At 41.1% G+C, this 20,091-nt stretch overlaps 1 protein-coding gene across 1 annotated transcript in view; it reads left to right on the forward strand.

Annotated features, from left to right (window-relative positions):
* The window catches only part of SLC9A9 (solute carrier family 9 member A9), a 558,573-nt gene that overhangs the window by 184,114 nt on the left and 354,368 nt on the right, over positions 1–20,091 (forward strand). Inside the window, exon 6 of the mRNA XM_081234688.1 lies at positions 16,450–16,555. Within this exon, the coding sequence (XP_081090814.1) occupies positions 16,450–16,555 (106 nt within the window). The remainder of the gene's footprint in view (positions 1–16,449; positions 16,556–20,091) is intronic.

Consider the following 20,091-nt stretch of genomic DNA (forward strand, 5'->3'; position numbering starts at 1 on the left):
CATGTTGTGGTAATTACTGCTGTACAGCAAAGGGATTCAGTTATACATATATGTACATTCTTTTTTGATACTGCTTTCCATTATGGTTTATCATAGGATATTGAGTATAGTTCTCTGTGCTATACAGTAGGACCTTGTTGTTCATCCATTCTGTATATAAAAGCTCACCTCTGCTAACCCCAGCCTTCCACTCCATCCCTCCCCCAAACCTCTCCTCCTTGGCAACCACCAGTCTGTTCTCTCTGTTTGTGATTCTGTTTCTGTTTCATAGATAGGTTCATTTGTGTCATATTTCAGATTCCACATATAAGTGATGTCACATGGTATTTGTCTTTCTCTTTCTGACATACTTCACTTAGTATAATAATCTCTAGTTGCATCCATTTTGCTGCAAATGGCATTATTTTGTTCTTTTTTATGGCTGAGTAGTATTCCATTGTATATATGTACCACATCTTCTTTATCCATTCATCTGTTGAAGGACATTTAGGTTGTTTCCATGTCTTGGCTACTGTGAATAGTGCTGCTATGAATGTAGGGTTACATGTATCTTTTTGAATTATGGTTTTGTCTGGATATATACCCAGGAGTGGGATTGCTGGATCTTATGGTAATTCTATTTTTAGTTTTCTGAGGAACCTCCTGTTTTCCACAGTGGCTGCACCAACTTACATTCCCACCAACAGTGTAGGAGGGTTCCCTTTTCTTCACACCCTCTCCAGCATTTATAGTTTGTAGACTTTTTGATGATGGCGATTCTGACTGGTATGAAGTGGTACCTCATTGTAGTTTTGATTTGCATTTCTCTAATAATTAGCAATGTTGAGCATCTTTTCATGTGCCTATTGGTCATCTGTATTTCTTCTTTGGAGAAATGTCTGTTTACGTTTTCTGCCCATTTTGGAACTGGGTTGTTTGTTTTTTTGTTGTTGAGTTGTATGAGCTGTTTGTATATTTTGGAAATTAAGCCCTTGTCGGTCCCATCATTTGCAAATATTTTCTCCCATTCTGTAGATTGTCTTTTCATTTTGTTGATGGTTTCCCAGTGTACGTTATTTAAATATTTAAAATTCAGAGTAGTTTCCCTGTGCTTCCAGATGCTGCTCCTGGAGTCATATCAGGCATTGCAAAATGTAGTAGAAAGGCTTGAATACCAGCCTCTGTTTTGGATTATATAGATCATGGAATAATTGAGAATGAGTGCTCTAGCCTTTTATTCCCTGCTCACCCATCCCTCCCCACCCCATTCTAATACTACCACAAATTATAAAGCCAAATTCAGATCTATGTTTGGGTTGGTACTTCACTGGTCTTTCAAACGAGTTCCACTTCTCTAATTAAAGGCTCCTTTTCTTCATAATTTGACTGCCAGTCCACACCTTGAGTCACTGACTATAGCTTATCCCACGTAATGTGTGTCTACAATCACTACTGACCAAAGCCACCCTCTGAGTGCATGGGCACAAAATATGTCTTCTCATCCTGCAGGGCACCCAAGGGTAGGGTTTTACCTGTAACAAATTCTCCAGCTTGGCAAAATGATTATTATTGTCTCCTCAGCATAATCAGATGGAAGCACTGGACAAATGAACAGCATTGAGTTTTCATCTTTTCTATTATTAACGCTTTGAGGAATTCAGAGTCTTCCAAAATGAAAGGTGTTTTTATACACCATACTTGCAAGTCACTATTTTCATTTAACATTTAAGTTGTAAGGGGAAAAAAGCCACCTTTATCCTTTACAGTTTGCTGCAGTGTAACTATTCCAGAGGCACATGAACTACCTTACCTTTGATCATGTTGATAATCCGAAGAAGACCCTTTCTATTTGGGGTTACTATGGTTACGGCTGCATGGGTGATGTGCGAGCTACACTGCTGTTTTGATAAAAATAGGTATTAACTACGAGTCATAGTGCTTCTCATTTCACAGTAGTTCTTGCAGAAGAACAGCATATTTTTTTAACAAAGGAGGAAAAGAAAGAAAAAAAGCCTTTCCAAAGAAGCACGAAGGAATATCTGCATAAATAATGGTGATTGGTCATGTGTATAAAAATATTTTTAATTAAATTCTTTTTAATTAAACAAGGCATTTTGCTGAATCCTTCTCTGTTATTTGCACCAAGCTTAGCCTTGAGGAAGATGGCTGATTAATAGACCCAAGAATCTATAATTAAAAGCAGAACTGTTATTTTTGGAGAAAAGCCTCTCCAGTAAGGGTGACTTAATTGGGCTGTCTCTCATATTTTTTCATTTGTCATTGAACTCTCTGGTTAGAATTTTGATTTTTTTTAAATTAATTAATTAATTAATTTTTGGCTGCATTGGGTCTTCATTGCTGTGCGTGGGCTTTCTCTAGTTGCAGCAAGCAGGGGCTACTCTTCATTGTGGTGCGCAGGCTTCTCATTGCGGTGGCTTCTCTTGTTGTGCAGCATGGGCTCTAGGCATGCGGGCTTCAGTAGTTGTGGCACACAGGCTCAGTAGCTGTGGGCGCAGGCTCAGTAGTTGTGGTTCACAGGCTCTGGAGCACAGGCTCAATCGTTGGGGCTCACGATTGCTCCGCGGCATGTGGGATCCTCCTGGACCAGGGCTCGAACCCATGTCCCCTGCATTTGCAGGGGGATTCTTAACCACTGCGCCACCAGGGAAGCCCTGATTTTTTTTTAATATTGGAGGAATGATTATTAACATTGTCAGGCTTCCCTGGTGGTGCAGTGGTTGAGAGTCCGCCTGCTGATGCAGGGGACACGGGTTCGAGCCCCGGTCCGGGGAGATCCCACATGCCGCGGAGCGGCTGGGCCCATGAGCCTATGGCCGCTGAGCCTGCCTGTCCAGAGCCTGTGCTCTGCAATGGGAGAGGCCACAACAGTGAGAGGCCCACGTAGCACAAAAAAAAAAAAAAAAAAAATTGTCATAATCAGAAGACTTTTCGTTGTTTAGTTCTGTTGTTTTAGGTCCCTTTGATCACACACTCTCTTCACTATTGTCTTTCAATATTTAATTGTGGTCTTCATTCATTTCTTTTGTTTGTATTATAGCTTTTTTTTTTTTTTTTGCAATATGCAGGCCTCTCACTGTTGTGGCCTCTCCTGTTGCGAAGCACAGTCTCCGGACACGCAGGCTCAGTGGCCATAGGCTCACGGGCCCAGCCGCTCCGCGGCATTTAGGATCTTCCCGGACCGGGGCACAAACCCGTGTCCCCTGCATCGCAGGCAGACTCTCAACCACTGCGCCACCAGGGAAGCCCTGTAACTTCTTTTTTTACAGTCATATATATTGTTCTTTTTCTTCTTTGGTCCTCTCTGCCTCTGCATTTCAGAGTTTCAGAATACACCAAGTTTGTGGTTTCTCAACACTGGTGTTAGCAGCATTCTACACAGAAATTCAAGAGAAAACTGAATAACTTTCTATCTGCAGACAAAAAAAAAAAAATAAGATGTAATTTACAAAGCAGTCTCTTCAGCACCAGGGCTGGCTTTGAGAACAAAGACAACATTCATTTAATATCTGCTAAGCAGCATAGGAAGAGATTGAGATGGTTTTATTCCCATATTCAAAAAAAAAAAAAAAAAGCTCACATACAGTATAAGGTTATGTCCCTAAATCATTTGCCTAGTTATCTGTAGAGAAACTTGGGTGACTCTACTTCTATTGTGTAATATTTGGTAGAGAAGTACTGTATTAGTATTGCTGTGGAAGAAGGCAAGCAGTGAGGGATCATTTGGGGTCTTTTCATACGTTTTCATTGAATTCCAGGTAGAAAAAAATTACACATCTGAGGAAGTCAGAGGATATTAGACCAGCGTACTTCCCATAGAAGGCAGCAGGCTTCTAGAGACTGCAGACAGACCAGACATTTTTACGAGGCAATCTGTGCTTCAAACCTATACACAGTGTCATTTAATAGTATTCGGTTGCATTTTTTTGTGTCTGTCCAAGTCCATGTTAAACACACTGGGATAGCATCAGTTTAAAAGTCTCTACATAAACCCAGGTCTATAAAACACCATCATATAAACCCAGATTCTATTCTTGAGCTAATTTGTCCAAAAATAAAAAGAACAGGTTGAATTTATATTATGTATCTCTTTCAGCGAACTGAAATGGCTTCCACACGCAGTATTTCAATTACTTTCATGTAGTTTTCTTGGGTAGAGAGGATCCATTTCTTAGATGAAATAATTGAAGCACAGAGAAATGTGGGGTTTTTCTTAAGATTTTATAGTAAGTCAATGAAAGTTTGACACAAAAGCCAGGACTTCTATTTTCTTAGATGATTAGACTATGTTTTCTATAAGACACTAACATCTGTATGATCAAAATGTATTATTGACTTCAGCTAACATGCAGCCAGCTCTAAAATCAGTAACGTCCTTATTCTAACCATCAAAGCACCTGTTAAGTCAAAATTTGGAACCCAAAGCCACCAGTTGGTAGCAACTGAATTTTTCTACCTGGAGAGTATACCATTCAGTGATAACAACAATTAACTAAGTGTGTACACATATATCATATAATTTGATCATCACCACAGCCAGCCAATTATCTCCATTTTAAGAAACTTAAGATTATAAATACTTAAGTGGTTTATTTAAGTCTACAAGGGTCATAAGTGGCAGACATGGGAGACAAAGTGTATCCAACATTCTTTGTCCTATACCACTGTTATTTCTCAAAATATTATAGAACAGTGATGTGCCCATTAGGCTTAGCACAAAATGAAACCTAATAGTCAATTTCTCACTTTATTGTTGATTTCATTTAACAAACATTTATTCAGCACCTGCTATGCACTAGGTACTATAGGAGTGACTGAGGGAGGGAGTGAGAAGCAAAATACTGATCCTGCCCTCAGGAAACTCCAGTCTAAAGGGGGATATAAATATGACAACTGGCAGTAAGTTTAAAAGATAAGACAGAGATAGTCAGGCAGCTTTGTGAGCTCGGAGGAAGGGCCCCATGAACTCTTGTATCACTCTGGTTGGAAGAGGGTCCTGGGAAGACATAGGACCTCCTTCAAGACAGTATTTTGCTTGATTGAAGAAGACAACATGGGGCTTCCCTGGTGGCGCAGTGGTTGAGAGTCTGCCTGCTGATGCAGGGGACACGGGTTCGTGCCCTGGCCCGGGAAGATCCCACATGCCACGGAGCAGCTGGGCCCGTGAGCCGTGGCTGCTGAGCCTGCGCGTCCGGAGCCTGTGCTCCACAATGGGAGAGGCCACAACAGTGAGAGGCCCGCGTACCGCAAAAAAAGAAGACAGCATGTCAGTTGGAGGAACCACAAACCATGTTTCTCTCCTATAAGAGGTGGCCATATGAGTAGGGTTCTTTTTAAATTCCCATTCAGGCCACAGATGGCATGACCTGCTCAATTTTAGCAAGATTTTCCTAGGCTCAGACTCTCATTGGGGGTGTCCTGACTTGATAATTCAGGGGGCCAGGGTCAAATCGAGAGCACACACTCTTGCTATTATAACAGCTCTCTCCTCACTTATGCAGAAGAGTCAAACTCATGATCATTTGTCTTTGACACTCTTATGCACCTGTTGCTCTGCAACCCCTGATCTCAGTCCCCACCCAGGCTCCATCAGCATAATTGGAAAATATACACTCTCCACACCCAGAGTCTACAGTTTGGAGTTTAGGTCTGAGAGCCATAGAATCTTAGTTTTGGAAGGACCTTAAAGACAAGCTCTCTCAATCTCATTTTTAGACGGGGACCTTGAGACTCAGAAAGAGAAAGTAAATGTGCATTGGGTAGGAGTAGGTGTTCTTTCCAAATGCAGAAATTCAAGGGGTAATTTGTGAGAAATGGAGGGAGGCAGAGAAGAGTTTTCATCACTTCTCTGCTTGATAATATCTATTTACCTCTCTTGAAGTCATTTTTGAGTATCAAAGGGGAAACACACAAGTAGAAGGTGTCATTCCATTTTATAATGGACAAACCCTCTGATGGTTTTGATGACATGAATAATAGCATTAATGGTAACCACCATTAACTGAAATACAATATGCCAGACACTTTACATAAATTATCCCACTTAATCATTCTCCAAAAACCTACGACGGAGGGAATATTTTTATCTCCCTTTTGCCAATGAAGCTTACTGAAAGCTTAGTGAGGTTAAATAACTGGCTCAAGATCACCAAGTTCATTTGCATTGCAGCTCGGATCTGAACACAGGTTGGTTTGACGTCAGAGTCAAGTTCCCAACCATTATGTCTACCTCAGAACAGAGTTGTGAATAGCAAGGTCTTAGCACAAAGGTCTTGCTTCAGAAATTGGAAGCCTAGTTATGGAAAATCAGCTCCACAGAACAGAATTAGAGAAGATAGTGGGTGACAACCAACTATATAAATGCCCAGGATATTGAGAGTGGATAAAGCAAGACTCCAGGTGTTCTGAGGATGGGATTTCAAGAACACACTGAAAAACCATTTGAAGCAATTCAACAGCTCCGTGGACAGCTGGGAAGCAGCTGTGGCTGACAGACCTCTCTGGCTCGCTGCTTTGGGGAACAGAATGACTCTGTTTAAATGAAAGCGGTTCATTCTCAGCAGTGCTCAAAGACAGACCTGCAGAACAGAAGTTTTGAAAGTCAGTGTCCAGCCCACACTTTCCATTTATGTGTTAAAGAAGATATTGCATATGGGGGAAAATTGGATTCAGAAATTTCTTGGAGAGTGTTTCCTTGGACAAGAGCACCCTCTGGCTCCCTTTAGGGTTTGGCTTGGCTGACTGAGGTCAAAACCATGGGGCAATGAGGCAACTACTGAGTCACACTGAAGGCAGCATTCACTCTCAGAGTCATGTAAATGCAGTGTCAGCACTTGCACAACCTGAAAGTGAGCACCTCCTGAAGGGTGAGATGCCTAAGGAGCCAGGAGAGCCCCCCAGGTAGCAGCCTGGGTTGAGTCCCCTTGAGGCCCCTGGGGTTAGGATTCTTTGAAAAGTGGTTTCCCTCTTTCTAGAACACAGCCAAGAAAGGACAGGGACTGACCTTTTACCTGGGTACTATAAAAAACACATTATAGTGTTCAATGTATTATTTTGAACTGAAACAAAAACAGCTTTTTATAACAAGGGCTATCAGGTCAGTGAGTGGGCAAAGAAGTCATTGACCACAATGGGAGGACACAAGAGAGGCAGGAGCCGGTCTGATCTTCAAGGAGTTAGCCACATGGCGCATGACCTTCAAGTTTCATTCATTTGTTCACTCATTAGGTCAACAGAATTAATTGCCTGCTGCTTGCCAAAACTATCAAAGGCATCAACAAATATACAGATGAATAACCGATACCAGTGATGACCAACTTTTTATCCAAGGGGACCAATTTAAAGAAAAGTAAAAATGCTTGCAGGCTGTTTTTTGGGGAGGTGTTTGTTTGTTTGTTTGTTTTTTAATACTGCTTTCACATAAGAAAAAGCATGTATCTGCACCTGAACTTCTGCCTGCTTATATTATTTTCCAATCCAGAAAGGATTACGGTAGAGGGCTAAAATTTCAGAAATGACAAAGCTAGTTCACACTGCAGTATCTGATGTAACATAGCACCTCTAGAACTGGTTTCTTTTTCTTTCCTTGACTGACCTTGTAAACCACTGAACTGCAGTGTTACTTGTCTCTTAAAAGTATATCCTATAATGCCAGAGATTTTTCCATTGTAAATAAGATAAGTCAACATTTTCTTACACAGACAAAATGTTTCTGGGTAGGTAATGATGCCATTCCTTGAGATTGGTAGTTCAAGAGCAAGAGCAGCCGATTGATAAAGGCTGGTTAGGGGACAGGGAATCTATAGCACATCCATACCCAGTGCCAGGCACACAGTGATGCTTAACAAGTATTTGTTCCAGTAGAAGAACTCCAGGTGGAGTTGTCTTGGCAGTGGCTAGATACGGGAGTCTGTAGCTGAGGGAGAGGAAGAGATAGGCTGGAGATTGAGATTACTTAGTGTGGATGAGATTGCTCAGGGAGAGTTGGTAGAGTGAGAAGGGAACCGAGGAGGAGTTCCTGGGCAGCATCTGCTTGAGTTTACACAGGAGAGAGAGAAAAAGGTTTGAGTTTACACAGGAGAGAGAGAAAAAGAGACAAGAGGGGTTGAAGGGAAATTAGGTGAAACTTGTATCCCCAACACAAAGGAGAGCACTTGGAGAGACAAGAAGTGTCCACAGTGTCATGTCACATAGAGGGCTCAACAGTCTGGAAGCCCAGGGAGGAAGTTCTGAGAGAAAGGGAGGAGGTGAGGGGTCCTCACATATGGCATCCTGGGCCGTGGGAAGAGACTCCGAGTTCCATGCTGTATCTCCTTATTAAGTTTGGCCAGTTTTTAAGATGGTTTTTACCTTTCTTATTCTAAAAATAGTGCATGCTTATTGTAAAAATTTATAAAATAGAAAACAATGTTCAAAGAAGAAACATAAAAATTATCCTGAGAGCTGCTTTATGACTTTTGGCTTGCCCGCTTTAGACTTGGCTTACCCAATTGTGCTAACTTTCCACCCTGGTTTGGAAGTCATCATTCCCACTTCAGCACCAATGCTTCACAGTGTAGGTCATATAAAATAAACACTGGAAAATGAAGTGATCTGATGAGCTATAAAGTAATACATTCTGGGTAAATGAGTGATCTGTTGTGTGTGATGATCATACCAAGGGTGACTCACATGGATAATTAATTAGTACAGCGGGCCCCATACGCACAAATATTTTCAAACCCACAGCTTTCTCATCGGTCCAGGTTTTCCCTTGCTAAGCATGAGCTAAAAGATTTGTCTAAGTGCCTTCTTTTCTACCCATGGTGGGGTAGGGGCCGGGAGGACTAAAGGGCCATTCTAGCTACATCCCCACTCAGTAACTCATATATTGAAAAGTCAAATGCCTGGAAGTTTAGCCATTTTGTAGTTCCTATGGTGAGAGGGTAGCAGAGTGTATTCATTTGCTAGGGCTGCTATAACAAATTACCAGAAATGTTGCAGCTTAAGACAACACAAATTTATTATTTTACAGTTCTATAGGTCAGTAGTCCAGGTTGGCTCAACTGGGGTCTCTACTCCAGGTTTCACAAGGCCAAAATCAAGGTGTTGGCTAGCTGGGCTCTTACAGGGAAGCTCTAGGAAGAATCCTCTCCCAGGGTCATTCTGTTTGTTGGCAGAATCCAGTTCCTTGCAGTTATAGGACTGAGGTTCCTGTTTCCTTGCTGGCTGAAAGCTGGGAATACCTTGGCTTCTAGAGATCTCCCTCTGGCCCTTGCAAGTGACTCCCTACATCTCAGAGTTAGCAATGGAGTGTTGAATCCTTCTCACACTTGGAGTCTTCCTGACTCCCTCTTTTTTTCAGTCTCTCTTCTGCCTTGCCTTCAACTGCATCTCTGACCAGGCAAAGAAATTTCTCTGCTTTTAAGAGCCTGTGTGATTAGGTTGGACCCACCCGAATAATCCAACATAGTCTGCCCATTTTAAGGGAACCTTAATTACATCTGCAAAGTCCCTTTTGCCATGTAAGTTTATATATGCACAGGTTCCAGGGGTTAGTGCATGGACATCTTTGGTTAGGGGGGCGGGTGGAGGGCAGGCATTATCCAGGCTACCTCACAGAGTGATGACATGAATGATTGGACACATGGTATGATCCCTCTCCTCCCGTCCCTTTTCCCCTCTCTCTCACACAGGCCCAGTGTGGACTCTTCTCAATATTACTCTTGTTCATCCTTAGCAGCTTGTCTAAACTGCTTAGAAAGCAGGAATATGCACCCTCTACTTTGAAACCTTTCAGTAATGTCCCTTAGGGTCTTGATCCACAGATTGGGCAATGATGGTGTAAGATACCTGCTTGTTTCATATCTTTCTGTAGCAAGAGAAAAAATTATTTGTGAAACCCACTTATATTATGACCATGACTAACACTACCATCTTTTTTCCTACAATTGTTACATTTAATGGGTCACAGTGATATTTTTACCTTCCATTGATGACCCATCCAAGCTTTGTCTGCTTTATGGCTCCACTGAGCTTTTCTCTGAATTTATTTCATGATTTGTAGGCAAACCCTCGCCTACTGTGTTCATTTTTAAAATGGCAAAATGCTTGTCGTAATCCTGATTGGAGAACACTTTTTGATGACAGGGTGAGTCATCTTCACTCAGATATTGCGCATACTGCGAAGATTCCCCATTAAACTGCACCATGGCTCATTAAACCCCATTGGTGAGAAAACTGGGTCTTATTTTAAATGTTTATGTTCTGTGCTAATGTTAAATTTAGAATATTTCTGTTGCAGGTACCTTTGGGAAAAATTTTAATGCACCAGCTAAAGTGCCAACAGATTTCAGCCCATAAATTCCCAAATATGGAATCTGGGAAACGTCCCCCCGACCCCTGTATTTATTCTCAGTTTCTCCCTTCCTAATCTTTAAATATCTTTTTTTTCTTAATACCAAACCTTGTGATCTTCTGATTACCTTTTTATAGTCTCAGTAACTGCTAAGGACTGTACTCCTGGTTTTAAAGCAAAAGAGGAAGTAGATTATTCTGGAACAACATTCAGCCATGTTTGAAGTCAAGGAAAGGACGTATGATTGTCAGTGTTTTTATTATTCATATATTGAAGAAATAATCTCTGTCCACAAAGCACTTACATTCCCAAAACGGACTTAAACAAACAGAAACACTCATGACAGAACTGTGATTCCAGAAATGTGCCAGTGGAATTAATATGAAAAGAATAATTTTCCTCATGTGGGAGTTTTAGAAGTCCTCTACATATATGCCAGAAGGATCAGCTGGTTATAATGTGGCAAAAGATATTAAGATCTAGGGTGGCTTTCTCAACAGGAATCCAACAAGAGAGTTAAATTCTACAGAAAATGATTTGAGCAACTATTTTCTCATTTCTCTCAAAGATGATGCTTAGCCAGTATCATTCTGGCTGCAGAGGATGTAAATTAATTCATTATGTACAACAAATGCCTTTGGACAATGGTTCTCAAGCTTTTTGGTGTCACAACCACTTTACAGTTCTTCAAAATTAGGAAAGACCTCAAGGAGCTTTTTGTTTATGGGTGTTATATCTATCAATTCTTACCATGTTAGAACTTTAAATTTTTTAACATATTTTCATTGATCTATTTAAAATAGCCATCATAAACCATTTATAAGCTAAATGACATATTTTTATAAAAATAAATTTATTTCCAAAACAAAAAAATTTCCTGAGAAGGGTGACATTGTTTAACATCTTTTCAAATCTCCTTAATGTGTGGTGTAGTAGAAGACAGCTGGATTCTCACATCTGTTTCTGCATTCAATTGCACTCGCACACATCATATAGCTTCTGGAAAATTCCACTGTACACAGATGACATAATAAGAAGGAAAAACTCAAGTGACATTGTCATATTATTCTGAAAATGGTTTTGACCTTGGGGATCTTCCTGGATAGGTCTCAGGAACTCCCAAAGGACCCTGGACCATACTTTGAAACCATTGCCTTGGGGCATTGTTTCTCCCAAGGATCCCTGGTGAAGAGGGCTGCAATAGTGTGCTTGCATATGGTATTTTCTCCACTACTAACTCAATACCAAAATAACATATCATATTGATGGCCAAAATAAAGTTGCAGCGTTTTAGGGTTAAATCATCCATGATGATTTTGTGTAACTTCTGATTTAGAATAACCTCAAAGAAGTAAATCTAGTGGTTAGCTTTCTAGATCTGGCATAGTTTCTCTGACTTATTTCAGAAGGGTTAGGTTTTCTAGTTGTAATTCTAGGATATGATTAGCAAAGTTTGACTGGCAAAACCAGTACATGCACTGATTCTGCTGCCAAGGCTTCACTGAGAAGGTTTAGGCTCAAAATAATTCCAGTATTCTAGCCTGTACTAGGATACCTCAACTTTTTTGGAAGCCTCTCCTTGAAATCTCACTCTGTATAATATTTCAGAAAAGTGGGAAGAGTTACAGGAGAATTTCTTCTATAGGAATTACATGAGTAAAACAAAAATCCCACATTTCCCCAATAATCACTTGTGGAAATGCAAAAATGCCACCTTATTTATGAGACTACCAGAATTCTCCACCTGTCAGGCCTGACATGGTTCAGCTGCATAAGCCAGAGACATTTTTGATTCTCCATGTGTCAGGGACAAGTGTCATACATACTGATTTGCACAGAAAACCACAGAGAGCACTCTCCAGGGAAAGCCAGCATTTTGACAAGGCTCAGTGATGACTTAGAGCAACAGGGGTAGGAACTATTGTGTGATGTTGTCCATAGACCCATATCATTTGAAATTTAAATTCCTTGTAAAACACCAAGAAAATATGGGTCAGAGAGCTGCTAATGGGGATTCTAAGGAAGGGACTGTCACTAAATCACCCTGAAGACTTAAGAGTGACTGAAAGAGCAATGAGGCCAGTTCAAAAGCTAGCAGTAAAAAAAAAAAAAAAAAAAGCAAAACATCATTTAAGAGTCAACACAGTGAGGTACTGATGGGGTCAGCCAGTCATTTTCTGAATTTTTATCTCCAGGTATGGATATTACATTTGAGATGAGAAAATATTAGTTTCAATGCTTTAAAGGGGTTCCCCTCTTTTTCCTCTCTCTTCAACTTCTCTTTCCGCTTATTCTGCTCAATCTGTAATTTAGAAATTGAAGAGAAAGCCTCTCTTGGCTTTCTGCTCCATAGGCTTAGCTTTATCACCAGCTTCTCAGAAGTGCCATCCACACCACTGCCTCATTCATTCCCCCAAGACCCCTCGCTGTTTGATTTCTGAAACTATTTTCTCAGATATCTCCAGTGAGTCAGTGGCATTTCTCAACCATCCACTGCTCTTACCTGGGGGTAGTTGTGTGTGTTTGGGTGTGTGTGTGTGTGTGTGTGTGTGTGTGTGTGTATGTGTTTGAGCATAAAGTTATGTATGCTTGCATTCCTTACTACCAATTTGGGAGACAAAGCGGATATTTCTCCAGCTAAAAATTCAAGTAGAAAGGGGATGTGTTGGGGAGGGGTCCTGAGCCCCAGGCGGAGCTTTCAACCCACCACTAAGCGATGGGTGCAACTACAGCATGACAAAGGCAAATATGACTGAATCCCCTGATAAAATCAGAGGCTTAAGAAATTGGGTTGTGTCTTCTCCCCTTCTTATCCACATGGGGTCTAGAATGTTCTCCCCATACTGTCACAAGAAGGCTCATCTAACTATGCATTGCTTTTCAGCCCAGCCTCGGACCTAGGTTGTCCTTACAAACCCAGCAACGCATGGGCAGAGCTTGTGTGAGCATGTCCACAGCTGTTCCAAGAGATTCTCTCCTGGGAAGGTGCCACAGAGTCTTGGACATTGTGTGTGAGATTGAGCCCTGCCAACGAGCTAATTAAATGGGTTTTTTAAAAGCTCTAAGCTTAGCAGTGAGAGTGGGCAGCTAATTTCCTGACTCACCTATTCAACTCATTTGTGGTCCCAGCAAATACTTCCTCTTGTAGGACACACTGCCTGGCTCTATTTCCAAGCCCTTCCATTTCTTCACAGGGTAAATAGGAATGCACAAAGTAATAGCTTTCTCTCTTGTGTGGGATAACGTTTATAAAGTGGAATGCAGTTCTTTGTGCAAAAGGAATTGTGGGAATGTCAGAACAGTTCTGAACAAAACTGGATATTCAGTTAAAAGCCTTTCCCTCCTAAGGCCCAGAGCTCTCACTGGAAAGGTGCAGAGTCCATCCCAGCCCAGGGTGGACTTCGTAACTGGGGATGTGAGGAAAGAAACCCTGGGCCTTACATCCCTATTCATGAGCCTAGGAAACCTGTGTGTCTGGGAGTGCAGACAAGCTGCAAGTCATCTTCAAAGCTTGGAAAATCAACAATCACAATAAAACAACAGCCAATATTCAATAGAGCTTCCATGATAGAATTTTCTAATTTAAAAATTACTTTTATTCCACAAAATCCTAGCGAAAGGAAAATGTTGCTAATTAAAACCCCCAATGGAAGTCTCTTTGTTTTGATTAGATGCAGGGTCTTGACTATCCTAGCAGGAGACAGAGGTTACTTAGCAGAGGTAATTGTTAGCCCCTCCTACGACCGCCTGCGAAGGCTAAGGGTGGTGGCAAATGTGAACAACTACATGCTAGTAGAGAGGACATCTCTGCCATTCTGCCTATCGTGATTAAGGATCTACTCAGCTAGAATAATGAAATTGACTCTATGCCTAGTAAAATGGGAGCCGGCTAATTGTCATGCCAATTCATGACATTTTATATCTGTTGTCTCTTTACCTTGGAGCTAGTTGTTGAATTCAATACTCTTTTCCCTAGGATAATTTTTATTAAATAAAACTCTATGCATAATGAGTATGGTTTTCAGCCAACTTGTTCATGCTTAGGGTCAGGTTTGGCAAATATCCCACGTGTATATTTCATGCTTCTTTTTCTCCACGTACCCCTTAGCTGTAAGTGTTCCCCAAGGATCTCTCATGAACTCTCTTCTCTTTCTATATACTTTGCCCAGGCAATCTCAGCCACTCCTGTGGCTTTATGTTCCATCTACATACTTATAACACTTAAAATCTTTCTTCTGCTTTAACTCTGTCCAACTCAGCTTACAGCGTTTTATTTCCAGCTTTCTTACTGAAATTTCCATTGGAAATTCTACCTGGCTATTTAAGTCAACATGTCAAAAACCAAACTTACAAAATGCCCCTGTCTACAAACTAATATCTCTTATGCAGCCCATCTACCAACTGCCCAGGATTGAAACCAAGATCACTCCTTGCTGTCTCTCAAGCACCAAGACCCACCAATTCTCCATCCCAAATATCTTGTGGGTATTGTCACCTCTGCTCTATCCTCCCTGACATTATCTTTTATTCATTCACTCACTAAAGGCTTACTATATTCTAGCACCGTGCTAAGGGCTAGTGACACAGAGGGAAGATGAGAACCAACGAGTAAGTAAAGTACAAAGCACGGTGGTCATTGACCTATCAGAACCCAGGGTGGAGGATGTTCAGGGCAGAGCAGGATGTGCAAGAGTTTAGGACTCTAGGAATCTAGGACTCTTCCTGTCTTGGTACAACTCATCTCTTGCCAGAACATTTGGGAAAGCTTCTAGCCACACATCCATTCTGCCCTCTGCCCTGCTGCCTGCACTTAATTTCCAAAGTTTAAATCAGATTGTGTCACTGTCTGACTAAAACCCTTCCATTATAGCAGGACAAGCGCCAAACTTCTTGATTCTACTTACAAAACAGTCCAACTCAGCTTTTTCTCCCCCCAGCACTCTTTTATACAACATAGTTCCTAACCTCACGACCCATGAAATAGGAAAAGAAAGAGCAGAACTGAAAATGCCCACTCTGCCTTAAAAATTTACCATCAGTGTCATTTGCAACCACCCTCTTTTCCCCTTTGGCAATCAACTCAATGGATCATTTTCCTAATGATTGCTGTTCACACTTTGCATGACTGTTTCAAGTATCAAGACACTGAATAGATTTGATGACCACAGCTAGTCAGTGTGTGATTATTTACTGCCCTGGTGTACTCCCAAAGGCTCCATACATATATGAGGTATATAGTAGCCATGCAGCAGGCTGCCAAAAATGAATCCTCAGGTCTTGCTTTTAGGATCATTGAGTCCATCTTTATAGATGAGTGTGATCTCGAGAGAATGAGAGCCAGGTGCCGACTACCTCTCCCTTCACAGGAATAAGTCGCTGCGACAACATTCATTCATTCATTCACTTAGTCATTCACGCATCAAACATTTATTGAGCGTTTGCCAAGAGCTCACAGTCTCTTCTGTGATATGTTCTGTGATCCCAACTTCTGGGATCAAAAAGGAGTGACCCAGGTCTTTGCTGAGGGATCAGCGGGGGTGGAGGGGAAATTTGAAAGGCTTTTAAAGATTGAATAAAGGTTTTTTGTTTTGGTTTGGTTTGGGTATTTTTTGGAGCAAGAAGTGTGTGTGTGTGTGTGTGTGCATGTGTATGTGTCTGTGTTTATGTATTTAACGAAGGAGGGGAACAGTAGCACTTGGATGGGAAACAAATAGCTGCTCTGGTAAAGTGAATCAAAATGCCAAGGTAATTAAAAAATGACACGTGTTTGGGAAATTATGGCAAATTCCTTGTGGCTTGAGGGAGGCAGCAAAGGGTGGTTAGGGGGTGGGAGTGGTGCAGACAGAGATGCTGGAAGGTAAAGAGCATGAAGATTATAGAAGACTTGTACCAAGGAGCTCAGACTTTCTCTTGTAAGCAGGGAGGAGCAAGCCCAGAGAAATCTCTAAGCAGGGGAGTGAACAGTCACATCGTTTTTGATTAAAGGTTCGGTGCGTGTATAGTGATGGATTTGAGAAGATGAACATTTAATGAGTGCTTTATACAGGTGACCACAACCAAGGACAAGTCCCTGGCAACGTCCCAGCTAACTCTGCATATCTGTGTGTCTTCCCTAGTGACGGTGTTGGCCATTTTCCATGAACTGCATGTCGACCCTGACCTGTATACACTCTTGTTTGGGGAGAGTGTGTTGAATGATGCAGTTGCCATAGTCCTTACATAGTAAGTACCAGAATTGGCCTGTGCTTCTTTGACCATGTAAAATATGCTTCTACTTGGTGATAATTCCTAGTGGCTTTAATAGTATCTTTTCTGTTATGTCAGAGATAGTCAATTTCTAACTTTTAAGGAATTATTATCACAGAAGAGCTCCAAGAGTAGGAACATTTCATTAGCCACTTAATTTCTAACACCATTAATAAGCTTCATGTTTCCAGCTTATTACAAGATACTACTCAAAGGGTAACATTTTTTTTTTCTCGGTGTATGTATTTAGCTGATTCACTTAGGCTTCCTAAAATGCACATGAATAAGCTTTCTTCATTTCAAATCAATATCATTTAATGTTTTCCCTTAAGTCACTTTCCAGGTATTAGACTAATAGAAACCATTGTATTTATACTAATTTTGGCAAATTGGAGATAGAAGTTGAGAGTCAGAATATTATTTATTTATCAGTGCAAATGTAACACGTTATAGGAACACACACGTTTTAAAATCATCACGTGACAAGTAAAAATAATGGAGCTTCGTCTGCTAAGAGTTAATGTAATTTTCCCTTCATCCTGGAAGAATTTTCTTTTCAAGATGAGAACTAGTACTCTTTCCTCACCTCCCCTTTAGATGTTCACCATTTATATTTAATAAATGACACTTTGGTGGCTTTCACTATGTCAGAGGTCTCTTCTTGGCTTTAGATTAAGACCAACATTTTGGGCAACAGTCAAATACCCTAGAGGAAGGTAGCTATCTAATAATTAAATGTGACAACAAGATTCAACTCAGGGTGTTAATTACTTCAAATGCATTTGAAAATGTATTGCAAAGTAACAAAGGATTTTTAAAAGTCAGATCACCCAGAGGGGCGTTAGGAAACAACAGAGCAGCACTGTTCTTTCTTTCTGCCAGCTGACATTTCTTAAGGCTGCCACCCTAAAGTTACCACTGAATTCAGCAACTTTCAAGAAAGAGTCTCCAAAAAAACGTATATTTTACCTGGCTACTGCGGAGTGCCTCCCCTGCATTAAAGGAAAATACCAGTGAGTGCAAATTAAGAGCAAAAGCCATGGCAGATTCACAAATGCCAGAGGATGCTTTTAAAGAAACACCAAGAACAATTAATTAAAACATCAGGGATCTTTGTCCAAGATATACTAGTATTAAAGGAACATTTGGAGGAAAAATTTTTAAAAATCTGCTGAGTCCCTCATCTTCACTTCCTGAGCTGCCATGTTGTAAAAAGGCCAAGCAAAGCAAAACGACTAAAGCACAAATGAGCCTTGGGAAAGAATCATGCAGCTACAGCCAAGGAAAGGTTTGGCCTTTCTACTTTCAGCACTACCATGCACAGTAGTTTTCCATTCAAAATGCAGACTCCAAGGATGAATGTTGACACTGTTGAGCACAGGCCTGGGGGGCATTTGAAACAGTCCATTTAAGATCTCCTCAGGTCAATATGTGGTTATTACTGGTAGCACCTTTTCTACCCCGCTATCCATGCGCTGCATGTCTTAATAAAATGTGTTTCCCACCATGGCAAGGTCCTTTACTTTCTAGGCACCAGACACTTGCCATTCTAGCTGAAATCTTGTGCTTCCCAGCTTTGGCATTTCAGGTACTGTGCAGAGTGACCCCAGTGAGTTTCAACTTAAATAAAAATAATTCTAAATTAGGAATACTTGACACGGAAACGTCCACCCATTCAAACCTGCAAGCTCGTTCTTCCACCTGGCGCATTTGGACTCCACCAGCCTCTTCCAGGAGCTCTACTTAGCGTTAATGTACAACTGTCCCTCTGTATCCACAGGGAATGGGTTCCAGGCCCCCTGTGGATACGAAAATCCACAGGTGCTCAAGTCCCTTATATGAAATGGCATAGTACAGTCAGCCCTCTCTATCCGTGGGCTCCATGTCTGCTGAGTCAACTAACTAAACCTCGGATTGTTCGATGAGGAACCCGAGAATACGGAGGGCCTCCTGTAACTAGGTTACCCTGGGTCTAGACTCTCTGTCCCCCTGTGCCGTCTGTTGACCATTTCTTCTTTCACCTTACACAATCCTCCATGTGTTTTACTCTTCACTTTTCTCACTTGCTTCTTAAACTTAGTTTACAGCACGTATGACAATCTCTTTTTTTTTAACATCTTTATTGGAGTATAATTGCTTTACATTGTTGTGTTAGCTCTGCTGTATAACAAAGTGAATCAGCTATACGTATGCATATATCCCCATATCTCCTCCCTCTTACATCTCCCTCCCACCCTCCCTATCCCACCCCTCTAGGTGGTCACAAAGCACCGAGCTGATCTCCCTGTGCGATGCGACAATCTCTTTTTATACATCTACTTACACACACATTCCCTCTCCTTTAATGCTGCATCCCCACCATCTCTCTTCCAACTATCTTCCAGTTCCCATGAAAGAACCCTATTTAACAGTCTTCCATGACTTTCAGACCAGGAGTTCAAACATTTGCCTCTCCATTTTTCTCTTCCTTCACTCTAACTTCGCATAGTAGCCAGACACGTCTCTCTGGCTTGTAGCCTCATGCCTTTCTTCACAGGCGCAAAGCTCTCTCTTCCCAGCTCCTGCGTCTGCCCCATCAAGTCTTTCACCATGTACCTCAGTCTCCTCCTCTGGGAACCACTAGCCCACATGCTAAGTCCCCCCTCCACCTCTGTATGTGCCTCCATCGATTCCTTGCCAGCTCAGCCATGAAATCTTGGGTTTACACGTATATTTGCTTTTCTAGATAGTAACTTTCTGAAGATGGAGACTTTGCACTTGAAACGTATATTAACAGAGCAAATGAAAACCTCCTTTGCATTTTCCCTTTCTCAGTTCCATCTCTGTGTGGTTTTGAAGTTCAAGAATAGAGGTAGAGCTTTTATTGTACCATGGAAAGGAAAAGACACATTTTGATGTGAACCCAAGCACAGTAAATGACCTAAACCATCAGCCACTATGGTCTTGGCAGTGACTCCAGAGCCTCTTTGGAATAGCCACACACTTTCATTTGTCTTTCCATCTTCTACAAGCAAATCTCCTTGCTTAAGAACCATCCTCTTAGTATTTAAAAAAGTTTTATTGTTAGTTTTTTGACAGTAATGTGCTCTAGTATTTCTCATTCAAATACAAAGTAATTTAGCCACATTTTAGATTAAATCAGCTTTTCTGTGCTAATCTAAGAAGCGACTAACTAATTATAATACTTCTTCTTAGGTTAAATGTGCTCTGAATTTCAGACAACTAATTTAAAATTGAATTTGATGACCACAACTCTTGTCCACAGCGGCACATGGTGGGTGGTGTCCCTAAGGCTTAAAATGATCCAGAATTATCTTAAGATAAAAGTAACTTTATTTAACAAAAAAGTTTTGAAATTAGCTTTTCTCTGATTCATGCTATTATTTCAAGTATATAGGGAATGTCATACCCAGATATGTATGTGTAGTGGTTCATGAATGAATTCCATGTGATGGATTTGCATTTCTAAAGATTGTGTAATAGACTGTGAAGGAAGGCAAAAGATATAATGA

This window comes from Mesoplodon bidens, assembly GCF_964165515.1.
Source record: "Mesoplodon bidens genome assembly, chromosome: 5".
Taxonomy (NCBI): Eukaryota; Metazoa; Chordata; class Mammalia; order Artiodactyla; family Ziphiidae; genus Mesoplodon; species Mesoplodon bidens.